The sequence below is a fragment of the Asparagus officinalis genome, chromosome 2 (assembly GCF_001876935.1).
Source record: "Asparagus officinalis chromosome 2, Aspof.V1, whole genome shotgun sequence".
Lineage (NCBI taxonomy): Eukaryota > Viridiplantae > Streptophyta > Magnoliopsida > Asparagales > Asparagaceae > Asparagus > Asparagus officinalis.
Window position 1 is genome coordinate 74,130,850 of NC_033795.1, and position 21,028 is coordinate 74,151,877.

Genomic DNA, 21,028 nt, shown 5'->3' on the forward strand with positions numbered 1-21,028 from the left:
TAATACAACTTAGTGTCACGATACAGAAGGCAAGTGGGAAACAGTACATGACTGCATGTTCAGAGTCTATTGAATAGTTAATGTATAGGTACATTAGTTTTACAAATGACCAATGAATGGGGACCGGATCCACCACAATAGTGTGTTGCGATGTATAATGTATGGTTTAAACGCAAACAATACTAGTCTTTTCTTGTAAGGGTGGTCTATGTAGCACGGACACGGATCCAACACGGCCATCCGACAAGCCGACACGAGGCAAATCCTAAAAAATACATAGGATACGTGTGTTCGACACGTGTGTCCGACACGGACACGACACGACACGGCTTCATGTTATGCGTGTTTGTGCTTCATAGAGGGTGGTGACAGCTAGATAATAGTCTCTAAACTACTTTTGCACTACTAGTAACAAAAATTTGAGGTCCTTGATGACTCGTGAATTTTGATAGCAATTCATGAGGAAGGACACCATACTTTTGCTTCAAGTATTACAAAAAGTAGTTTAGGGATTGTAGGGTAATTAGTATTATCCTTCTTGTTAATATAATAATATCCGATTGTGAAATGACAGCTGGTTTGCAAACTAATGCTTTATAGGTATGGATCCTATCGCCAAAAGGTTTATGTGGGACGTCATATCTCGGTTATCTACTAGGCGAGGAAAGACAGCTGTTATACTAACAACACACAGCATGGATGAAGCTCAGGCTCTCTGCACAAGGATTGGAATTATGGTAGTTCACAATAAACACACTGATTTAATAGCCAAGGAAATTAAATGGCCTATGGAACTTGATATATTTGTTTTCCTCCCCCTCTTTCAAGGTGGGTGGCCAACTCAGATGCATTGGGAGCCCGCAGCATCTTAAAACACGTTTTGGGAATCATCTTGAGCTTGAGGTAATTTCTGGGTTTTTGTGATTTGGTTTCTCATATTTGTTATACTAATTGCTTTTCCATTTCAGGTAAAACCCACAGAGATCAGTCCCATTCAGATAGATACTCTTTGTAGAAGAATACAAGAAACCCTTTTTGACTTTCCAAGTAGTACGCGAAGCATACTCGGTGACCTTGAAATTTGCATTGGTGGGATTGACTCATTATCATCAAATTGTCTATCAGAAATCAGTTTAACACGGGAAATGATAATTTTAGCTGCGCGTATGCTGGGAAATGAAGAATCCGTTTTGACACTTGTATCGTCTAATCCTGTTACTGATGGTGCTTTTGGTGAACAATTGTCAGAGCAACTTATTCGACATGGTAATACAAACTTCGTATCTCATAACTTGTCTATTTGGATTGGAACATCTAATTGTTTGGAGCATGTTTAGCAACTGGTTATATTGGCATTAATTTCTCGTGGTGGTTCATTTAGGTCTTACTCTTGAATGCTTGTCGATTCTCATGTTCTATCATTTTCTACTATTTGGCCTCATGGGATAAGCTAAGTGGAAGTGGCAATTTCTCTGTTAATTAAATTAAAAAAGATTACTATTGAGGAATTAAACTTTATGGTCTAAAAGGAGCCACCAGTCACCAAAGGCTTTCAAAATATCAGGTTGGGCAAGTGAGACCGCTTTGACTCTGCCCCTTATTTGCTCTGTTATTTATTTCCTATCATGTGATTGCTTTGGGACTTTATTTGTTTATGAGATTATTTTCTGCTTTCATATTTGTGATTTCATGTTGCAGTCTATCCTCTTGTTTTTGTCTACTAAAGAGACGTCAAGTTATGCATACATGACATCATCTTAAAAGAATAGCTCAATAACTAAGCTAGATCGGAGTAAAGTTCTCAGAAAACTTGCTTAAATTCACTTTGCTGAAACTTGTATTTTTTTCTCCTTTCTTTTTGCCTTTTAATATATGTGGCTTCTTGATTCTTTAAACGGGAATCTGAATAATTTGACATATGAATTTTTTCAAAATTTCTGATGAACTTTTGAATATAGGATCTCCTAAATTTTCCTGGTATTGGAGAGTTAATGCAAAGAAATGCCTTTTTTGTTTGCTTGAAGCAAACTGCATTTTTGTATGACTGTTTTGTATTTTCCTTGTATATTTTAATAGGTTTTATGCCTTCTTAAGTTGTGTTTGATTTTTTTTTTAAATCACGCCTTAGTAAGTTGTGTTTGATTTTTTATTATGTTTCTCTTGTTTATCTTCTTCACAGGTAGTATAGCTCTGAGAATATTTTCTGAATGGTGGCTGGCCAAGGAGAAGTTCTTGCATATTGATTCATTCATTCATTCTTCATTTCCTGGTGCAATATTTCACGGTTGTAATGGATTAAGTGTTAAATATCAGGTAATACGATTTCCATGACACTTCTTATAAAGTATCCTAAGATTATTGCTTCTGCAGTATTCTTCTTTTAATCCAACATTTCAGTATTATTCGGCATGCTCTACTAGGAGTTATCTACTCTTTGCTCATTCTGCTCATCCTACTAAATAAGATCTGCATATTACACAACTTGTTCAACTCTACCAGAAACTTGCTTTAAAGCAGAAAACAGGTCAAATAGTTACCTTTTTTAGTTGCACCTGATCATCCTTTTCTCACTGAGGTTTTAGTAGTGGTATAAAGTGGTAGGGGTGGTTATGAGAAGTCCTTCATATACTGAGTCCCAAGTTAATTTTTTGTTTATATTTTGCTAAGCTTAGTATTGGTTTTCGCTTTCTAGAAGTTCTAGTGTTTATTATTCAGTATATTTGACAAAACTACAGCTAGTGATGTAATGTTTCTACGATGAAAATGAATAAAAGAGCGAAAGGAAAAAAATGGATTGAAACACGGAAATCATACTAAGATGAGTGTCAGTTTGTTGCTCATTTATCCAAACCCTAACCACCAAGTCCCAAGTAAACCTGTGTTTCCAAGTTGCAAGTTTTTTATGCATTAACTTTTGAGGCTATTCTTGATGGTGCCATTAGTTAATCTAATCTCCATGAAAGTTGTTAAAACCCTCAACCCCATCAAAATCTCAAAGTTTGGGTATTGCGGAGTTGACTTTATGAGGGTATCAAAGCCATCCATGTTCAAGTCTCGTCGAGAATATATTTTTAGAAAAGGCATGGCTGTGTAAAAGAGCCCAGGTTTCAGCCCATGAAAAGAGCACTCAACCTGTTGGTCATGTTAGAATATAAATCTAACCTTCAATCTTCACCAAAATTAGGGGTGGACATGTTATAAAATATAAAATTATAACCTTCAATCCTCACCAATATTTCAGGGTGTTGGTGTAGTGGAAGGGGATTTTAAGCAAAATAATGGCATAAGTAAAACACACATTCTATAAGAGGAATCTGAATAGGGCATGTACTGTACCCGCAGCTATTTGTTTCTGCAGGTTATTAGCCAACTTTCACTCTGGATTTTTCTGCCAGTAAGAATTATTTTCACTTAATGGTTGCTTGATCCGCATTGGCATTATCTAGCTGTTTAGGTTGCTTTTCTGCTGCTAAGCTTGCCATTTTTTTTCCTTCTCATCCTGATCTGAAACCATCTCCAATACTGTGTTTCAGTTACCGTATGGGGAAGGTTCCTCTCTTGCGGACATATTTGGACATGTGGAGCATAATCGGTATCACTGTTGTTCCTTTTTTGCATCCTTTATTTTCTTACTCCCTACCTGTAAATCCTGCTAACCATTTTGCTGAACTACTGCTTAGGGCTGAACTAGGGATTGAAGAATACAGCATCAGTCAGTCCACACTAGAGACTATCTTTAACCATTTTGCTGGAATGCCATGAGCACAACATTTTTGTTGCTGAATTTTGATCTATTATTTGGTCATTTATCTTTAGAGCAAAGAATGATATACAAAGAGGTTTTTTGTGAGAATCGATAAAGCAGAGAATCATACACAGGGCCTGGAATGGCGTTCGGTGTGAAATTTGCAAGGTTGCTGCAGATTCAAATTGGGTGCTGTTGATGTTTGCCTTGGTTGCACACAACCGCACAAGGTTTCTTTAGACTGTCCCTTTTCTTTTATGGAAAATTAGGCTTCTTTTTTCTTCTTCATGTTTCCTTACCTGTTGGCGAGAGTTGAGTCTGTGTATATTGGTTAGGAGCAGTATATATGTATTTGTACATAGATACAAGTCTTCTTGTATAAACATGCTTGGTGACATAAGTGATTTGTAATTAAAAACTGATTTGGAAGTTACGTGGAGCTGACTTGATGTGTATAATTTCGGGGATGAAGATGAAGCTTCAACAAGTTACATCATGTATGGGATATAAGTTCCCAACTACTTAAAAATTAGTATAGTTTTAAGTATTGGATGTCAAGAAAATATTGGACGATTAAATTTCATATCATATCAGGTTGTGGATATCAGGGGTATGTTGAGCCTATGTAATAAATATTGGAGTGCTATATCGAATGATGTGTATATATAATATAATGTCTTAAAATATAATCTAAACATACTTAATCTGAAAAACATAAATAATATATGTTTAGAATCGCTAAGCAATTGTAGAAACTTACTAGAGAATTCACATGGATGGAATTTTTCTAAAAAGCATTACTGAAATTTTTTAGAACTATATTGCTTTGTAACAAGCTATATAAAAGGATATATTGGTCAATATATTGGTTGATATATCAGTCATGGGGATAATATTACCCAAAAATTGTCAAAAGGATAAAGGATATTAAGAGCATATTGCTTCGCAGAAAGTCTTATAAAATAATATATCAATGGATATATGAGGCTACATTGGTCATATTTAAAACAATGTTACTAAACCAGATAAGCTACTCTTGTCATTGTTTTGAGTTTTGGATGGATAGCGTTTGAGTTGGCTACATCGGTCATATTTAAAACAATGTTAATAAGCCAGATAACTACCCTTGTCATTGTTTTGAGTTTTGGATGGATGGCGTTTAACTTTGAACGACCAGAGGTCAAGCTATACTCGAGTAAGACCTCACAAGTTTGTTGTGCTTGTCTCGGCAATGTTCGACTAGGATTTGAATTGGACCCCTCGTCAAGAATTGGCAAGAATATGAAAGTTAGTAATATTTGGATACAGGATGAACTATTATGTTAATGCTCACATACTATTTCAAGAGAGCTATTTGTAACGGATTCAAATTCTCTTATTTTTTGGTGGTGAACAGGCCATTAATGTTACTTACGATTTGTTTAAAAGAATGGGCGCAATTCATGTGGAGTATGATGAGTGCTAAATTCAAAAGGGTTAAATACATAATCCCCATGAACTACTGGAGAGTTACAGTAAACTCACATCAACTTTTTTTTGTTACACTAAAACCCTTGAACTCTAGGAGTTGTTGCACATGATCCCATGAACTATTTTATTTCACTACATTTCATATAAAAATTTCTCATTTAATCTCAAATTATCATCATTAATTTTAGGAGAATTTAAAAAAAAAACCTTTTAAAAAATAATTGGCAAAAACGATCTTTTTGTTAATTAGCAAAATCAACCTCTTTTTGGCCAGCTCAGCAAAGCTTGCCAAAAAGAGGTTGATTTTGTAAAATACGGTCTTGAAAACACACAGAACTACTAGTTCCGTGTGTCTAGCGCTCACTAATCAGCATCTAAACACCACACAGAAAACGCACGGGACTAGTAGTCCCATGCGTTATATAGTTAGATCCCTACCACCATAGAAAAACACACAGGATTATTAGTCCGGTGTGTTAAGCAGACACTTCCGCTACAGCCCAACAAATACATGGAAGACTGAATGTTGAAATGAATAATATGCCTATATATAAGGGAGGATCTAGAAAAATGTTCATGTTGTCTAAAACATGCAACTTCGATGGAATTTGTGATTGTCTAATAAATGAAAAAAGAACAATTGCTATAGAGAGATCACCAATAATGAATAAATAATTGACATGATACAACTTGTAGAAAAGCAAATCTCAATTGAGTTGTTCATTAAAAAGTTTCTAATATCCAGTGTTGCCCAAGTTTTGAATGCTTTGGGAGAGTTCTCCCGCATGCTTGACTTAGAAAATAACTCGAGTGAACTCATTTCATCTCCAATTACGGTGCACTTAGAAAATGACTCGAGTGAAATGGCATGGGCTCAACTAAAATATTTAAGCGGGCCTTCCCATCGTGCAACATCAAGTGATATGTTCCATAATGCTTCGGGTCATGTTACAGATAATTTACGGGGTTGTTCCATTGTGGAAGATAATGAGGATACATATGATGATTATAAAAATGTTGAAGAAGATGAATGACTTGATAGCATGCAGTGTGCACTTGGAGGGCATGATGAGGACACATGTTGGATGGATGAATATTGTGTAAACAACAATTCTACAGAGACTGAAGAATCATTGCCAGAAGAGTTTCAAAAAGAGGAGTGGACAAATGCCTCACAAGCTAAGTTTGTTTATGTTGGTTCTAATTTCGAACGACCCGAGGACTTCACTTTCAAAAAATGATACCTATTCAAAAATAAGCAACCGTTGGTTTTTGCTATACGTGAATGATCAATCAAGAATTGAGTAAAATTTAAGCTGGTGAAAACTAATACAACCAACTACCATGTAAAGTGTTGCTTCAACGAGAAAGCTCAAGGAGAGTATGCAAGTGCTCAAGATGAAAGAAATTCAAATTGTTCATGGAAGCTTAATGCAGCTGTTAGGAAAAAAAAATCTAATTGGCAATTTATGATCCCTAGTTATTGAGGACTTTACACATGTTGCAATCTGGTTGTCAATGTTGATCATAAGGTAGCAACTTCCTCTTATATCTTGAAGCTAATTATGTCCGAAGTAAGGAGAGAACTTGATTTGACTCCAGGTTAGATAATTACAAAGGAATACGATATGAGAAAAATAATTGTATCCAAATATAAGGCATATAATGCACGAAGGAATATGTTGAATAAAATCTTTGGAGATTGGGAGAAATCTTACGAATTACTTCTAGAATATCTTTAAGCGATTAAGAGGAAAAATCTGGGTACCAAATATGAAATATTGTCTAAAGAGATTACATCAGGAGTGGAGAGGTTTATGCGAGTATTTTGGGTATTTGGACCGGCTATCAAGGGGTTCTCATTTTATCGTCCACTCTTGAGTATTGATGACACACATTTATATGGTAAGTACAAAGGAGTGCTTTTGGTTGTGATTGGTAGAAGACACATCAAGTTGGAAGTGGTTTTTTCAATGTATTTACAGAATCATCACTACTGTTCAAAGTCCTGGAATGATTACTTTTATTTCTGACCGGATGAAATAAATTCTACAGACCTTGCATGATGATTTTGGAGGACCACATCATCATCGATATTATTTGAGGCATATAAGAGATAATTTAGGAAAAAACACAGAGAGATCAATTTATAAAATCTATTGTGGCAAGACGGGTGTGCAACCGACACATTAGCATATAAGCATTGTAGGGAGAAAATTAAGTCCCTGTCAGTTGAAGCACACAACTGGATTGAGCAAAATTTGAAGCCGCAATACGGAGATGATGGGCGTTATGTAAAGATGGTGAAGTGCGCTATTAAATGATGACAACTAACTGTTCTGAAGGTTTCAGTGGCGTACTTAAGGGTGCCTGAGCTATGCTAATTCAAGCCTTTGGTTGCAATGATGTTTTATAGGTTAAACACATACTTTAATAAAATACACAGTGATGGTGCAAGTTGGATGACAAGTTATGCTCTAAAAAAATGAGAGCATTCTGCAGAAAAGTATTATGGCTATAAGATCATGTAGAATTACTCCATTTAACGACAATTAATAGGAGATTAAAGATTGTGAAGGTACTTACACCTTTTTTGACTATGACCAGGAGTACAGTTGTACTTGTAATATATCACAATGATAAAAATTACCATGTGAACATGTTCTAGCAGCTAGTTCCAATCACGATGGTGGTGCTAGATTACTTTATGATCAGTATTGATTAGCTTGATATTCAACGAATCATTGCCGAAAGGCTTAACAAGGAGAGCTTTCATCCTCCAGATGATAGTCACTGCTAGTCTGTCGGGTTATAGCAGACCATGCTTATATTCGGACCTTTAAAGGCTTCGGTTCCACCATTCAAATGCCAACCTTGATGACCTGAAATCTTCCACGTGTTAAGAGATGATTATGCACTATGTTCATGAACTTTGAACTAGCTCAAATAACCAAGTTCTCAAATTGTACTCTGGCCAAATTCACCCACCCAAAATTGACTCAGATTAACAGATATAGGATCATTTAATGCTATTTTTTGTTATAAATCCTAGATTGTGTTAATGATAAAAGAGTTATTTCGCTATATGATTTCATAATGATTAATAAATGCAAGAGCACGCTTATTGCTAGATCATGTTATCATTCTTAGTGCCACAAGAGCCTTGTTTTTGTAGATTTAATACACCTTTCTCTAAAAAGTTTACTTGAATAAAACTTAATGTATTTTTTAATATGATATGTGGTTACCACTTCTCGAGGACTTCGACGCTTGCGGGACATTATCATAGGGTAGTGTTGTTTTAGCGTATCGGTATAGGAAAATGTCCAAAGTGGTTTTTAGGCAAAATAAAGAGCTCCAGGGGTGTATGACCTTATTACAAGTTTGGGCATGAGAGAGACTAGTTTGAAGTCAAAATTATGTGAGATATGAGTTTTAGATGGACAGATTCTACTGGGCCGCAGGTAAACAATTTCAAATATAATTAATGCAAACTTGATTTTGAATTATCGGGTATCAAATTTTAATTTAAAAAACATAATCTACTAATCTATTTCAAAGAGTTATTAATATGTGGAATATTTTCTAGTTCGAATGGTAGCCATACGGTAAGCACCTCCCTCATCTACCACTAATTTGCACACATGTACAAGGTATATGGAGAGTAAGAGTTTATCTCATATGCTTTGAGATTGTGGAGATGCATGTGTTGGATCGCGTGCTTAAATAGCACGTTGCACAAGAAGTTGAAAGAATTGAGAGAAAGGCCAACAAAGGTGGGCATTATATAAATTGGGAAAATGTGCATCATTAGTACATTAGTAGATGGAATGATTGGCATTTTAGTATCGTGGAGCAGATTGATCCTCCTCTGCATGAATTAGATTATATCAAATAGTATTGGAGGATTGCCAGAAGATGGATAATAAATCAGACCACAGCTCTAGTCGATGAACACGAACAACATGTCCAACAATGGAGATATGTGACACAGGGTGTAGATGAGAGAGAACTTGTAAGTAAATTACATAATTGCAGACAGTTTTCCATTACTTGCTAGTTTGTAATCCACGCACCATAAAGTCAAGTTATATTAATTCAATGTTTATAGATTAAGCTCATGGGCTTTGTAGATACTTAGCAACTTAATCAATGGGAAGGAACATTTTAAGATACAAAATACAATTACTCATGGATAAATATGGATTCTAATTATATTATAAAGAAAATAAAGTCATAGAAAAGTGATATTTATGCAAGAAATATTTGCTTGTGTGGCACAATAATCTAGATGTCTTTATTTGGTATTACTACAGTTTGCGTGTATATACCTTTTTACGTAATTGCAGATAGATGCTATGGATGATATTGAGGGCACTGCAAATGAGGGCCTAGCACTTTCTGTCACAGAAGGAGATTCTGTACATGCATCTCTGTATAAGCAGATAGTGCAGAGTGTTCATAGAGCCTTTCATCGAACTCAGGGGGATCTTCATGATGATCCTGAGGAGATGGTGCAGGAGGAAGATTTCTTATATGCACGCTGACCAAATAGATGAAGACGAGGTGGATCTTACATGCAAAATAATGAAGCTAGTCCGTCATAGCCATACACACAACCGATGATCGAGCTCGTACAAGCTCAAGTCGATATAGGATGACGATGATCTGTGCGGGTACAAAGAGGGAGTCAACAAAGAATGGACAGACTTTTAGGTTACATGTGATAGTTTAATGGATTTTGTGCTTGGACTCTATTTGTAAATAAATGATACATATGAATTTGTGGAAATATTTTGGCATTTGAATATACAATGTGTTGCCATGGACTGTTATCTATTATATTGTGATGTTTTGGATTGATTATATGTGTTTTAAGTTATGTTTGTTTCTTAAAATTTATAAGTTATATAAGGATTATATTAGGTGGATTTAATTTTTTTGTGCACATGAAATATTGTATATACATAGGATATAAGTCGGAATAGAAGCATGCATGTTTCGTGCATGTTTGGGGCTCTTTGTAAAATTCACAGGACTAATAGTCTCATTGATTTTCTGCTACTACAAAGAATACTCATGGAACTACTAGTCCCGTGAGAATTCTAGGGGTATTTAGGGGCCGATTAGTCAGCCCTAAACACACGGGACTAGTAGTCTCATGTGTTTTGAAGTCTATATTTTATAAAATCAATCTCTTTTTGGCTAGCCTCGGTGAACTGGTTAAAAAGATGTCAATTTAGCTAAATATTTAGAAAAACGTTTATTTTTATAGATATTTTTCAAAATAGGTCTCTTTTAAAAAAACTCTCCTTGATTTTAATATCTCATGTGGCAAGCATATGCTAAAAAAAGATAAAAATACATCATTAGTCCAAAAAAACCTATTATTTTTAATAAAAGGTATTTCGTCCATTTTGGGTTGGATCGTACTAGGGGTATTTTTTGCAACTACAAAGGTTTTTTTTTTTTTTTGTCTTGTGCTTACCGATGACTTGTTAGAGTTGATGACGCTAATATGAGGATTAAATGATAAATTTATAAGGTAAGATTTAGTAAAATAAAACAATTCATGGGGGTTATGAGTAATAACTCCTAAAATTTAAGGCGGCTTTATCTAATAAAAAAATTGATGACGGTTTATTGTAATTCCTGAAAGTTCATGGGGAATTTTCTATAATGAACTCAATACAAAATGTATAATAATCATCCACTAGATGAATTAACAGCCATCATAAAAGTAGTGGGCTCTCACTACCTTTTGATAGTAGAGAGGATACATATTTGGATGGAAATAATCTTTAAGTCTTGCAATTGTTAGCACTAGATTTCTAGCATAAGTAGATTTATAAAAAGTATTTGTGATCCATAAATAAGTATGATTTCTCTACTACTTTTTGTTACTTGAGAGAACCAATCTCTTGTCATTATAGGGTATAGCATAGTAATGGTCAGAGAACAATTGAATGAGATTTGGAGTTGTGAGGCTCTTTGGTCTTATCGTATGTTCTCCGGAATGCTAACAAAGTGGCTCATGTTTTTGTGGGATATCGTCATTCTCTTGTAGAAACTACCTCTTAGCTAGAGGATAATACTTAAAAACCTTACATCCTTTGTCAAGCGAGGATGTAGATTATTATTTTTTGTGGGCTTCTCCGTCTTGTGAAAAGTCTTTTTCCCTTACAAAAATTCTATTTATTTTTAGTATTCTGATGCAAATGTTGTAAGAGAATCATCGATCCAATTTTTTATTTATTTCGTGTTTAGTTTTTTGCAAGAACAATTTGTTAATCAAAATATCTAGTTGTCACTTGATAATATCTTTTACAGATTAACTTTAAATCCCATTAACAAGTCTAGAATTATTTTCTAACTTAAAGCCTTTCCATAGCTTTTTTTTTTCTTTTTTTTTTCTTTGATGCATACAAACCCACTTAGTAAATATTCTTGTTTGGATACCTCTTTTATTCCTCAGCATCATAGAACTATTGGGGTTGGGCTACAATCTTAGCTTTGATACTATTTGATGGCGAGTAATCAGACTCAATCTAGAAGTTAATAGGCTTTAAATAGATGCTAGGAATTGATTTTAACCCAAAAGCTATAGCTACGAAGTAGTGGTCGTAGCTCTTATTCTAAACTAATCATTCCTTTTATCCTATTTGATATCAAGACTATACTTACATATTAATAACCATAATAAGAACAAAATACATTATTGGGACAATTCGTGTTGCTAGAAGAAAAATGAGCAACCTAAATAAAAAAAACCATCTAGATTGCCCAGTATTCTGTCTAGATAGATCAACCTAGACGAAATTCCGTCTAGGACGATCCATCTAGGATATTTCCATCTAGGTTGATCCAACCTAGATGGAAATCTATCTAGGACGATCCATCTAGGATATTTTGTATTTTATCTAGAGTGATCTAACTAGACGGAATGCAATCTAGTCGGAATATAAAATTTCGTCTAGGATGCAACCTAGATGGAATTTCTATCTAGGTTACTTATAATGCACCCTAAACGGAATCTTCTGTCTAGGACGCTATCCTAAATAGAAATTCCATCTAGATTGGTTCCTGTTACTAAAAAAATTTGTAAAATCTATGATTCCATGTAAATTTTACGTTAACCTAAAATAAATAACACTAAATATACACAGCTAACACATATTTTATCACAATACATCCAACATCCAATCAATATACATGTAATCAATATTCCAATCCAATGTACGCACTTGACATTCCAATCCAACATCCAGCATTATCGAAAATATATTTTACCATAATATGTATAATAGATACAATAACAATACCAAGTCCATAGAGCACGAGATGAAAAAAATAAAGAGTACTCTTACAAATAAAAACTACCTAGTCCATAAGATACAAATAAAACTCAAATCACATCATCGTCAGTGGCAACTCCATCCTTCGTACGAATAACATTGCTACCTCTAATATCTCCAGCCTAAAGGTTAAATTGATTATATTTTAGAATCATGTGTAAGTTGACAATACATCAAATTTAAAAAAAATTATATATTAGTCCCTTAAAATTTTCAATAATACATGAGTTCCTTAGGATTTTCACTTTCATGGGAATAATATGCAACTATTGAATATTTTTTGGGACTAATATGTAATTTTCCATATTTATGGGAGTATTATGTAATTACAGAAGATTTAATAGACTCATATGCATAAGAACATAGTATTAACATGAAAATAACATACTTATGCATTGCTCTGCGCCTAAGTTTAAAAGTGGTATAACATCACCAAATAGTGAAGCAAGAGTCATATTGGCCAAGCAATTTATGAAGTGATCCATGACTTCGTCCATTCTGCTAGGAGTCTTAATATATAGGAGTTTCAACATGAATGAATATATGGAGTACTAAGTACAACCCTCATATAAATCTTTTTCACTATCTTCTAGTAGCTTCATTATTTGCTTTACGCCCGCAGAAGCATGCATATCTCCAAAGTTTTCTACACCTTTGACATCTCTAATCTCTTTAGCATCATCTTCGATACCATCTTCAATTTCATCTCCAATATCATATTCAACATCATCATTGATATCATATTTGGTAGGAGGAGAAAAAATATCATTGAACATTATTTCTATGTCGTCTACCTATAAGCCACCGGACGTACCAACACACACATTCGGCTCCTCATCTTCATTACAATCTTTCCCATGATATGATCAATATTTATATTTCTTGTCACACCCTGAATTTACAAGGTGAATTCGTATATCCTTTCTATTCTACAACTTCCTACACCTACAACTGTGACAGTACATAGCACCGCTACTTAAATTCTTGAGATTCATTTTGGCATACCACATGAAGGCGTCACATCCCTCCTTGTATCACATGTCATGATGTTTTTCAATTCGAAGAATATCTATCCACGACTTGTCTGGAATTATCCTCATCCATAGATTATATATAATGATTAACTACAATTAATCTCACTACTAGTAAATTTATGACTCTTCATGACAATTTACATACAACACACATCATAATTACATATATGTATCATTTAACAATAAAAATATTTTTCCCTTATGAATTAAAACTTAATCATTTATAGAGATTAATTAGAACACTCTAGTGACTATCATAGGAAAACTTCTATCTAATTAAGAATATAGTAGTGCATACATCAACTTTGTATACTTTGTACATTTTTATTTCTTAAAAATTTTAGCAACACCTACCTGTTGTTCTGCCTATACGCAGTGTGGATTTTATTATGTGTATTGACAATAGATCAAAATATAGAATAATATATGCTTATTGTACACGAAGAACAATGAGTACGTGCTATTGAAATTTTTAAGAAATGAAAACATACAAAATATACAAAGTATGATGTATGCACTACTATATTCCTAACCCCTCCGAACTAGACAGATCCAATAATTATGAATTTCAGTACCAATTCTCTTTACTTATAATATAAAGTAAATAATTGTTTTCAGGTAGAAAACTATATTTTCTACCAAATTTGAGTCATCTATCTTATATTATAAGTCCGAAGAATTGGATGTAATTATTGGACCCGCGTCTAGGGATAAAGTTATCTTTTTATTCACCTAAATTAGATATATAACACATCATTGAAAATCATAATGTGTCATATATCACTCTATTTTTTGATAAATTTTTATTTCACACATTTTCAAATCACAAACTTATAGAATCACACATTTATAGTATGCGTGAAAGTTAGTGTAAATCGGCTATCATGATTCGGGTGTCAATTAGAGTTACTAGTTGAAAAATGTTCAATTAGGTTTAGGATTATAAATGTTGTTCAAATAGGGAAAAACATAGTCAAATTAGGGTTAATAGCTAAAACAATTTTGAACTTGAGTTACAAGATTTGAACTTGTCCATTTTGGGATATAATCTAGGGCATTTAAAAAAATTGAGCAATAAACTATGAAAATTTAAAAAAAAAAATTAAATTTTCCATGAAAAACGCACCTCCAAGCTAGAGAGAATAGGAGATGAGCAACAGTGAGAGCTGAAGACCACGGGCGACAGAACCGGCACGACGATCGGTAATGGCGAGAAGCGTCGATGATAGGATAGAGTGAGGTGAGTTTTGAACATGGGCGGCAGGGTTTGACAGTGGACGGCACGGCAGGCGACGTTCACTTATCGAACAAGGACAGTGGTCAGTGTTCTAAGGCAGGCGGTGCGGCTTGCAGCGTGCGGTATGTGGCGTTCGAAGGCAGGGGTGAGTGTGGCATGCAGTTTTCTTCGGAGGTGAAAACAAGAGAGTGGGAGATCAGAGAGATCAAGTGGCGATGGGGGTTTTAGACCTAGGGGTTTTTTCTGAATGTGGGCCCCATCATCCTGGAGGAAAATTCCCTCTATGATGCATCATAGACGGAATTTTCCATCTAGGATGATAGGGCCCACCTCAATATCACACTATTTAAAAAAAAAGATTCTAGGTTGCCAATCTAGACGGAATTTCCTTCTAGATTGACGCAATCTAGATAGATTATTGTACACAAAATAATTTCTGCCTAATTTGGTCCAAACTAGGCAGAAATTTTTCCATCTAGTTTGATTCGTCTAAGATCCTTGTTTTTCTACCAGTGTGTAATAAGTTATTAAGCATCAATTTAGACTCAAAATATGATGAAACTATGCCATATGCAAGTACCACACTTGTGAATCGGATGTTCTAAACCTTACACAATTTTAGTGAAAAAAGCCAAAAATGCTCCCTCTGCTCCCTTTTTTTTTTTGGTGAAGAATGGGAGGCAAACGCCTCATATTATTAGAACAAAACCTCAGACATGCACATTGCGGGTGAAATGAACCCGCATCAAATCAGCAAAAAATAAAGACATAATCCCTGCTGGTGGTTGTTCATAAGTGATAGTCCCCCAATCCTTGCTTATACTGTCATTTGCAAGCCAGTCAGCACATTGATTGGTCTCCCGATAGTCATGCTTAAGGGAGATAACCCAGTCTTGCTTCAACAATTTATGTATTCGAATAAGGAGTTGGGATGATTCATCCTCAATCCTTGTGTCTTTAGCAAAAGTTTTTACCATGGCTTCAGAGTCACTAGAGATGTATAAACCTTGAATGCCCATGTTCTTAGCAATTGAAAGACCCTCCAAAAGCCCCCATAATTCAGCCACAAATGCGGATTTACATCGTAGTTTTTTGGAAAAGCCCACAATCCATCTCCCTTGTGAGTCCCTGAGAATACCTCCACAACCACCCAAATTTTCATCATGTTTGAAGGCTCCATCCACGTTCAGTTTAAAGCACCTCTCCATTGGTGGCTCCCATGCTATCAATTTTTCCACTCCACCGCTACCAAGAAGAACCCAGTTTTAAACAAAGGGGAGAATCAAATTCATTCTCCTCTCTTTTGTAATCGGAATCCAAATTGTAATCGATTTTGAGAGAACAATAAGGCTCTGCTCCAAACCATCGGTATCTGTTGCCATTTGTCATCAAAGAATCCTGCATCGTTCTCCACAAAAACAGTCGGATGCGTTCTGTGGTGGGAAGCTTCCATATATCTTTCCAAATGGGGTGTAATTTGGCGGACTGGTATGGATCCAGCCGCTCATATGCTTGTTTAACAGTGAAAAGACCCTTTGCATTGTGTTTCCATGTCAGGCTATCCCCTCCAGCATTCATTATTGGTGGCGGAACGACGCTGATAGCTCCAAGTGCCTCTTCATCAACCCAATCCTTCAAAACATTCCGGTCCCAATTACCTTCACTTGTGACAAAGTCACTCACAGTGGCTGCTGCCTTTTCATGAGGGATATGGAGTAGTGCTTTCTGTATAAGTGGGACATCAATGTCTGTCCACCTGTCGAGCCAGAATCTAACATCCCTACCACCTTTAATAGACCAAACCATATGATGTAGGCCCTTGTTCTAAATAGGGGCCAACTGCCTCCATGTATCCGAGTCCCCCTGTTTGGCAACAGCAAGACGCCTCCAGTCAGCCCGATGGCCATATTTTGCTTTCAGAACCTTCACCCACAAGCCCTCTGTTTCGTGTAAGCTCCTCCAAGATAATTTAAGGAGACAGGCCTCGTTCATGATGCTCAACTTTTTTATACCGAGTCCTCCCACTTGTTTCGGAGTACAAATCCGATTCCACCCTATAGGATGGAAACCTCTCTTATCTGGATCATGACCCCACATAAATGCCCTTTGTTTACGTTCAACAACATTGCATATCGCTACTGGAAGCTTATCCGTGTGCATGGTAAAAATAGGCATACTTGCCATGACAGACTTAATCAAGGTCATTCGTCCCGCCATAGATAAGCAGCTTGCTTTCCATCCCGCAAATTTGCGCGATATCTTCTCCAATAAATCATTATATCGCTGGACTTTTCTCCTCCCATTGGTAATATCAATACCCAGATATCTCCCTAAATCATTTGTTCTGGAGAACCCGCTATACAGAAGGATATTACTTGTCACAGCTTCATCAATGTTCTTTGAGAACATAATATTTGTCTTTTTTGTTGACTTTTTGCCCAGACGCTGTGCAAAATTTTTCCAGACATTGACATATACACTCCGCCTGCTCCTTATTAGCTTCAGCAACAAGGATTAGATCATCTGCAAACATTAAATGTGAGATTAAAGGGCCCTTCTTGCCCAAAGGCATAGGCCTCCACTTATTGGCCTGCACACAATCCAGAATCATATGGGTGAGTTTTTCTAAACAGAGGACAAAAAGATAGGGTGAGAGGGGGTCACCCTGCCTTATACCCCTAGAGGGCTTGAAATCCGAAGAAGTATTACCATTCCACAAGACCGAAAGTGAAGTAGTAGTGATGCACTTCATAATAATATCACACCATGCTTCAGATATCCCAATTTCATTTAGAATTTTTTGTATAAAATTCCATCGGAGCCTGTCATAGGCTTTTTCAAGATCCACTTTAATAAGCATGTACGCCTTCTTCCCCTTTATTTTATTCATCGAATGGGAAATTTCCTTAGCAACAATAATATTGTCTTGGATAACTCTTCCGGGAACAAAACTTGTTTGGAAGGGACTGACAAGCTTACTCATCAGGGGCTTAATCCGTTCCACAATAATCTTAGATAAAATCTTGTAGGTTACGTTGCATAACGATATAGGACGAAATTGGGAAACATATTCTGGATTAGAGATTTTGGGAATGAGAACAAGTTGGGTTTTGTTTACCTCCTCTATTCTGTTTGTCTGCATGGTAGCTTCTTGTATGAAACTGACGACATTGCTCTCCACCACATCCCAATTTTTCTGGAAAAAAATTGCTGGAAAGCCATCTGGCCCCGGAGTTTTAAAGGGCCCCATACGAAACACAACACCCTGCACCTCTTCCTTCGAAATATTATCGTGAAAGGCCTCCTGGAGATAAGTTGTAAGATTAGGGAAGCAGTGATGAGTAGGCACAGCAGTCACCGCTCCTGAATCCTCTTCACAATAAAGCTTTTTGTAAAAGTTTATCACCATTTCCTTAAGCTCACCCTGTTCTTGAACCCATTCCTCTCTCTCATTTAAAAGTATCAGAGAACCCTTAGGCGGGGCGTTTCAATTGAAATTTTAGGTGATGTAATAAAACAATTCACATACAACTTTTCTTTTATCATAATCACATATTATACTTAAGGATGGTTGAGATTTATTTCAACTTTAATACTTACCACGTTTGTATGATTTGCATTCATATCTACTTCTTTATTTATGACATACTATAAATGGTCTCTTCTCTCGCAATTTGCTTCTTTTATTTCTTTTATCCTATTTTGGAGTTTAGCAAGGAAATGAAGGAATTTTATGTGAATTTACATATATGCTCTTACATGTTGTTAAAAGTGTTTTTAAACAAAATCATCCCTCTATAGAAAAAATTTTTAGAGAAATTCTCTCTACTTCGTTACACCCCAATTTAGAATGGAATTAAAAGAGGTGAATATTTTGCATTCATGCATCTTCTTTATTTTTTTTCTTTTGCTAATAAAACTTTCAAATTGAGTGGATTTTCCACATCTCTCCCTCCCCCTCAGGCTTATTATGGTAGGAAGATCGAAGAGGATGTTGAATTTTTTGGTCAAAACTGCTTTTCAAAAATGAGTTTTTAAACTATATATTTATTAACTACTGATATTTTTTAGAAATCCTTAGTAGCATAGTGGAAAGTAAAAGTTTAGTGTTTCAAAATGTCATGTGTTCGAGGCTTGCCGTAGGCAAGCCAAGAATTATTTTTTATTTAAATAAATAAATCAATCCCTCATAAGCACTAGTAGGTCGTGGGCCGTGGGCCGTGGGCTCGTGGGCGGTGGGCCAATGGGCCGTGAATTGGGGCTAATCGGGCTGAGGTGCTAAGTGGCGCTTTGTAAGACGCACTTTACACTTCGCACGAAGGCATCGGGGCTAGTTGGCGCCACATTGGCTACTACTGTGGCGCCACTCTTACAGGCCGCCTCGCAGCATGCGGGCGAGCCTTGCGTTTACAGCGCGTTCGCGGGTGACCGTCGCGTTTGCGAGAGGGAACGCGACCCTTGTGTTCGCAAGGCGTGACTCTCGCGTTCGCGCGAAGGTGCGAAAAACGCGACCCTCGCGTTCAGGCATTACTGCATGCATCACTTACAGCAATTAAGTCATTTGCTATTATAATCATAATTGTCATTATGATTTGTAACAGTCAAATTGACTGTAGGTAACCCTTGAGCTGGCCTTAGAGGCCTATAAATAGTGCTCATTGGGGCAGCTCTTGGTACATACGAAAAAACACACTGAAGTGTTCGAGCTGTTGTGCTGCTATTGTAGAGTTTGAAAGTGTGCAAGCTTTAGTCTGTGCCCGAAGGAACATAGCCCTGAACCGAAAGGTTTTTATAGATCGAAAGATCTTTGCCTGAACCTAAAGGTTTTTACAGATCGATAGATCTTTGCTTGAACCAAAAGGTTTTAACAGATCGAGGAGATCGTTGTCTTGACCGAAAGGTCTTATAGATCGATGAGATATTGAAAGTACTTGGTTGGTGCACACCATTGCACTGTACTATTGTTCCTGTAAATAGTTTGACCTTGGGATCATTGCACCGGAATAGGCCAAATATTACTGTAAGCATAGCGTTTCACAAACGCACAACAACTAACTTGAAAAAGTTTTAAAATACAACACTTTAGTTGTTTTATTTCTTACTGATTTAGCCACAGGCGCTAACAATAATTTCACAGAACCAATAGTATACGAACACAATAAAGAAAAAGAAAAGGTTAATAGATGAAGAGATGGAAGAAGCTTCAGAGATGGAACATGGGTTTAGAGTAAAGAGGGAGATGAGTTTTTGTCTCTTGTTGGATTTGGATTCTTCTTGATTTGAGGTTGGAGTTGGCGTTTTTTCCTTTTTTTTTTGGGAGGGAGAATTGAGGGAAGGAGAGCAGAGGAAGATGAAAAAGGATGGTAACGGGTCGGATTCAGGTGTACTGATAAAAAATCTGCTGGGACATTCATTGCAAGTTTGAATGGTTTTGATCATGAGTAATTATTTTTTGACACAATAAATAGGACAGCTAAGTGGGATAGTCGGGATATTAATTACAAGTTTAAATGGTTTTGATCCTGGGTAATTACTTTTTAACACAATAAATGGGACAACTAAGTGGGATGGCTGGTGTAGGCACAATAACTATGGCTTGTTAATTTACAAGATCCCTAAAGAAAAATGCTAACTGTACTATTTTTTTACTACTTTGGCATTACTATTCACAAATAGGGATGTCCATTCAGGCCCAAGGCCTGGGCCAGGGACAAGCCCAGAAAACTCGAGCCCGGTTATAATGTATATAATTATATTATGACTTGTTAATCTATATATTATTTCTATTATATAGATTTTATATATATTGTATATATATTTTGTATATAATTATATTATGATATGGTCATTAATGTAAACATATATATATTTCTAAGTGTACATGGTTTTCTTTAAGGAAAATGATTGCAGCTTCATAGTCCTAAGTGTATATAGTTATATATATTTAAGTACGCAAGTGTGTGTGTGCGCGCCTATATATATATATATACCCTTCGCATGGTATAGGTACTAAGATATAACTATATAAATATATATAATGTAGTTATAAGTATACTTAAATGTGTATATTATAGAAGTACAATTATATAAGTATATATAAGTGCATAAGTATAATTATGTATAAGTATATTGCATCTAGTATATATAAAAGTATATCATATAAGTAAAGTATATAACTATACTTAAA

The 21,028-nt window shown here is 35.7% G+C and overlaps 1 protein-coding gene across 1 annotated transcript in view; it reads left to right on the forward strand.

The window, feature by feature from the left end:
• LOC109831609 (ABC transporter A family member 1) overlaps nt 1-4,184 on the forward strand; it is a 73,966-nt gene extending 69,782 nt beyond the window's left edge. Inside the window, exons 35-40 of the mRNA XM_020398966.1 lie at nt 601-737; nt 829-903; nt 969-1,266; nt 2,180-2,313; nt 3,534-3,592; nt 3,681-4,184. Coding sequence (XP_020254555.1) covers nt 601-737; nt 829-903; nt 969-1,266; nt 2,180-2,313; nt 3,534-3,592; nt 3,681-3,762 — 785 coding nt within the window. The 3' untranslated portion in view covers nt 3,763-4,184. The remainder of the gene's footprint in view (nt 1-600; nt 738-828; nt 904-968; nt 1,267-2,179; nt 2,314-3,533; nt 3,593-3,680) is intronic.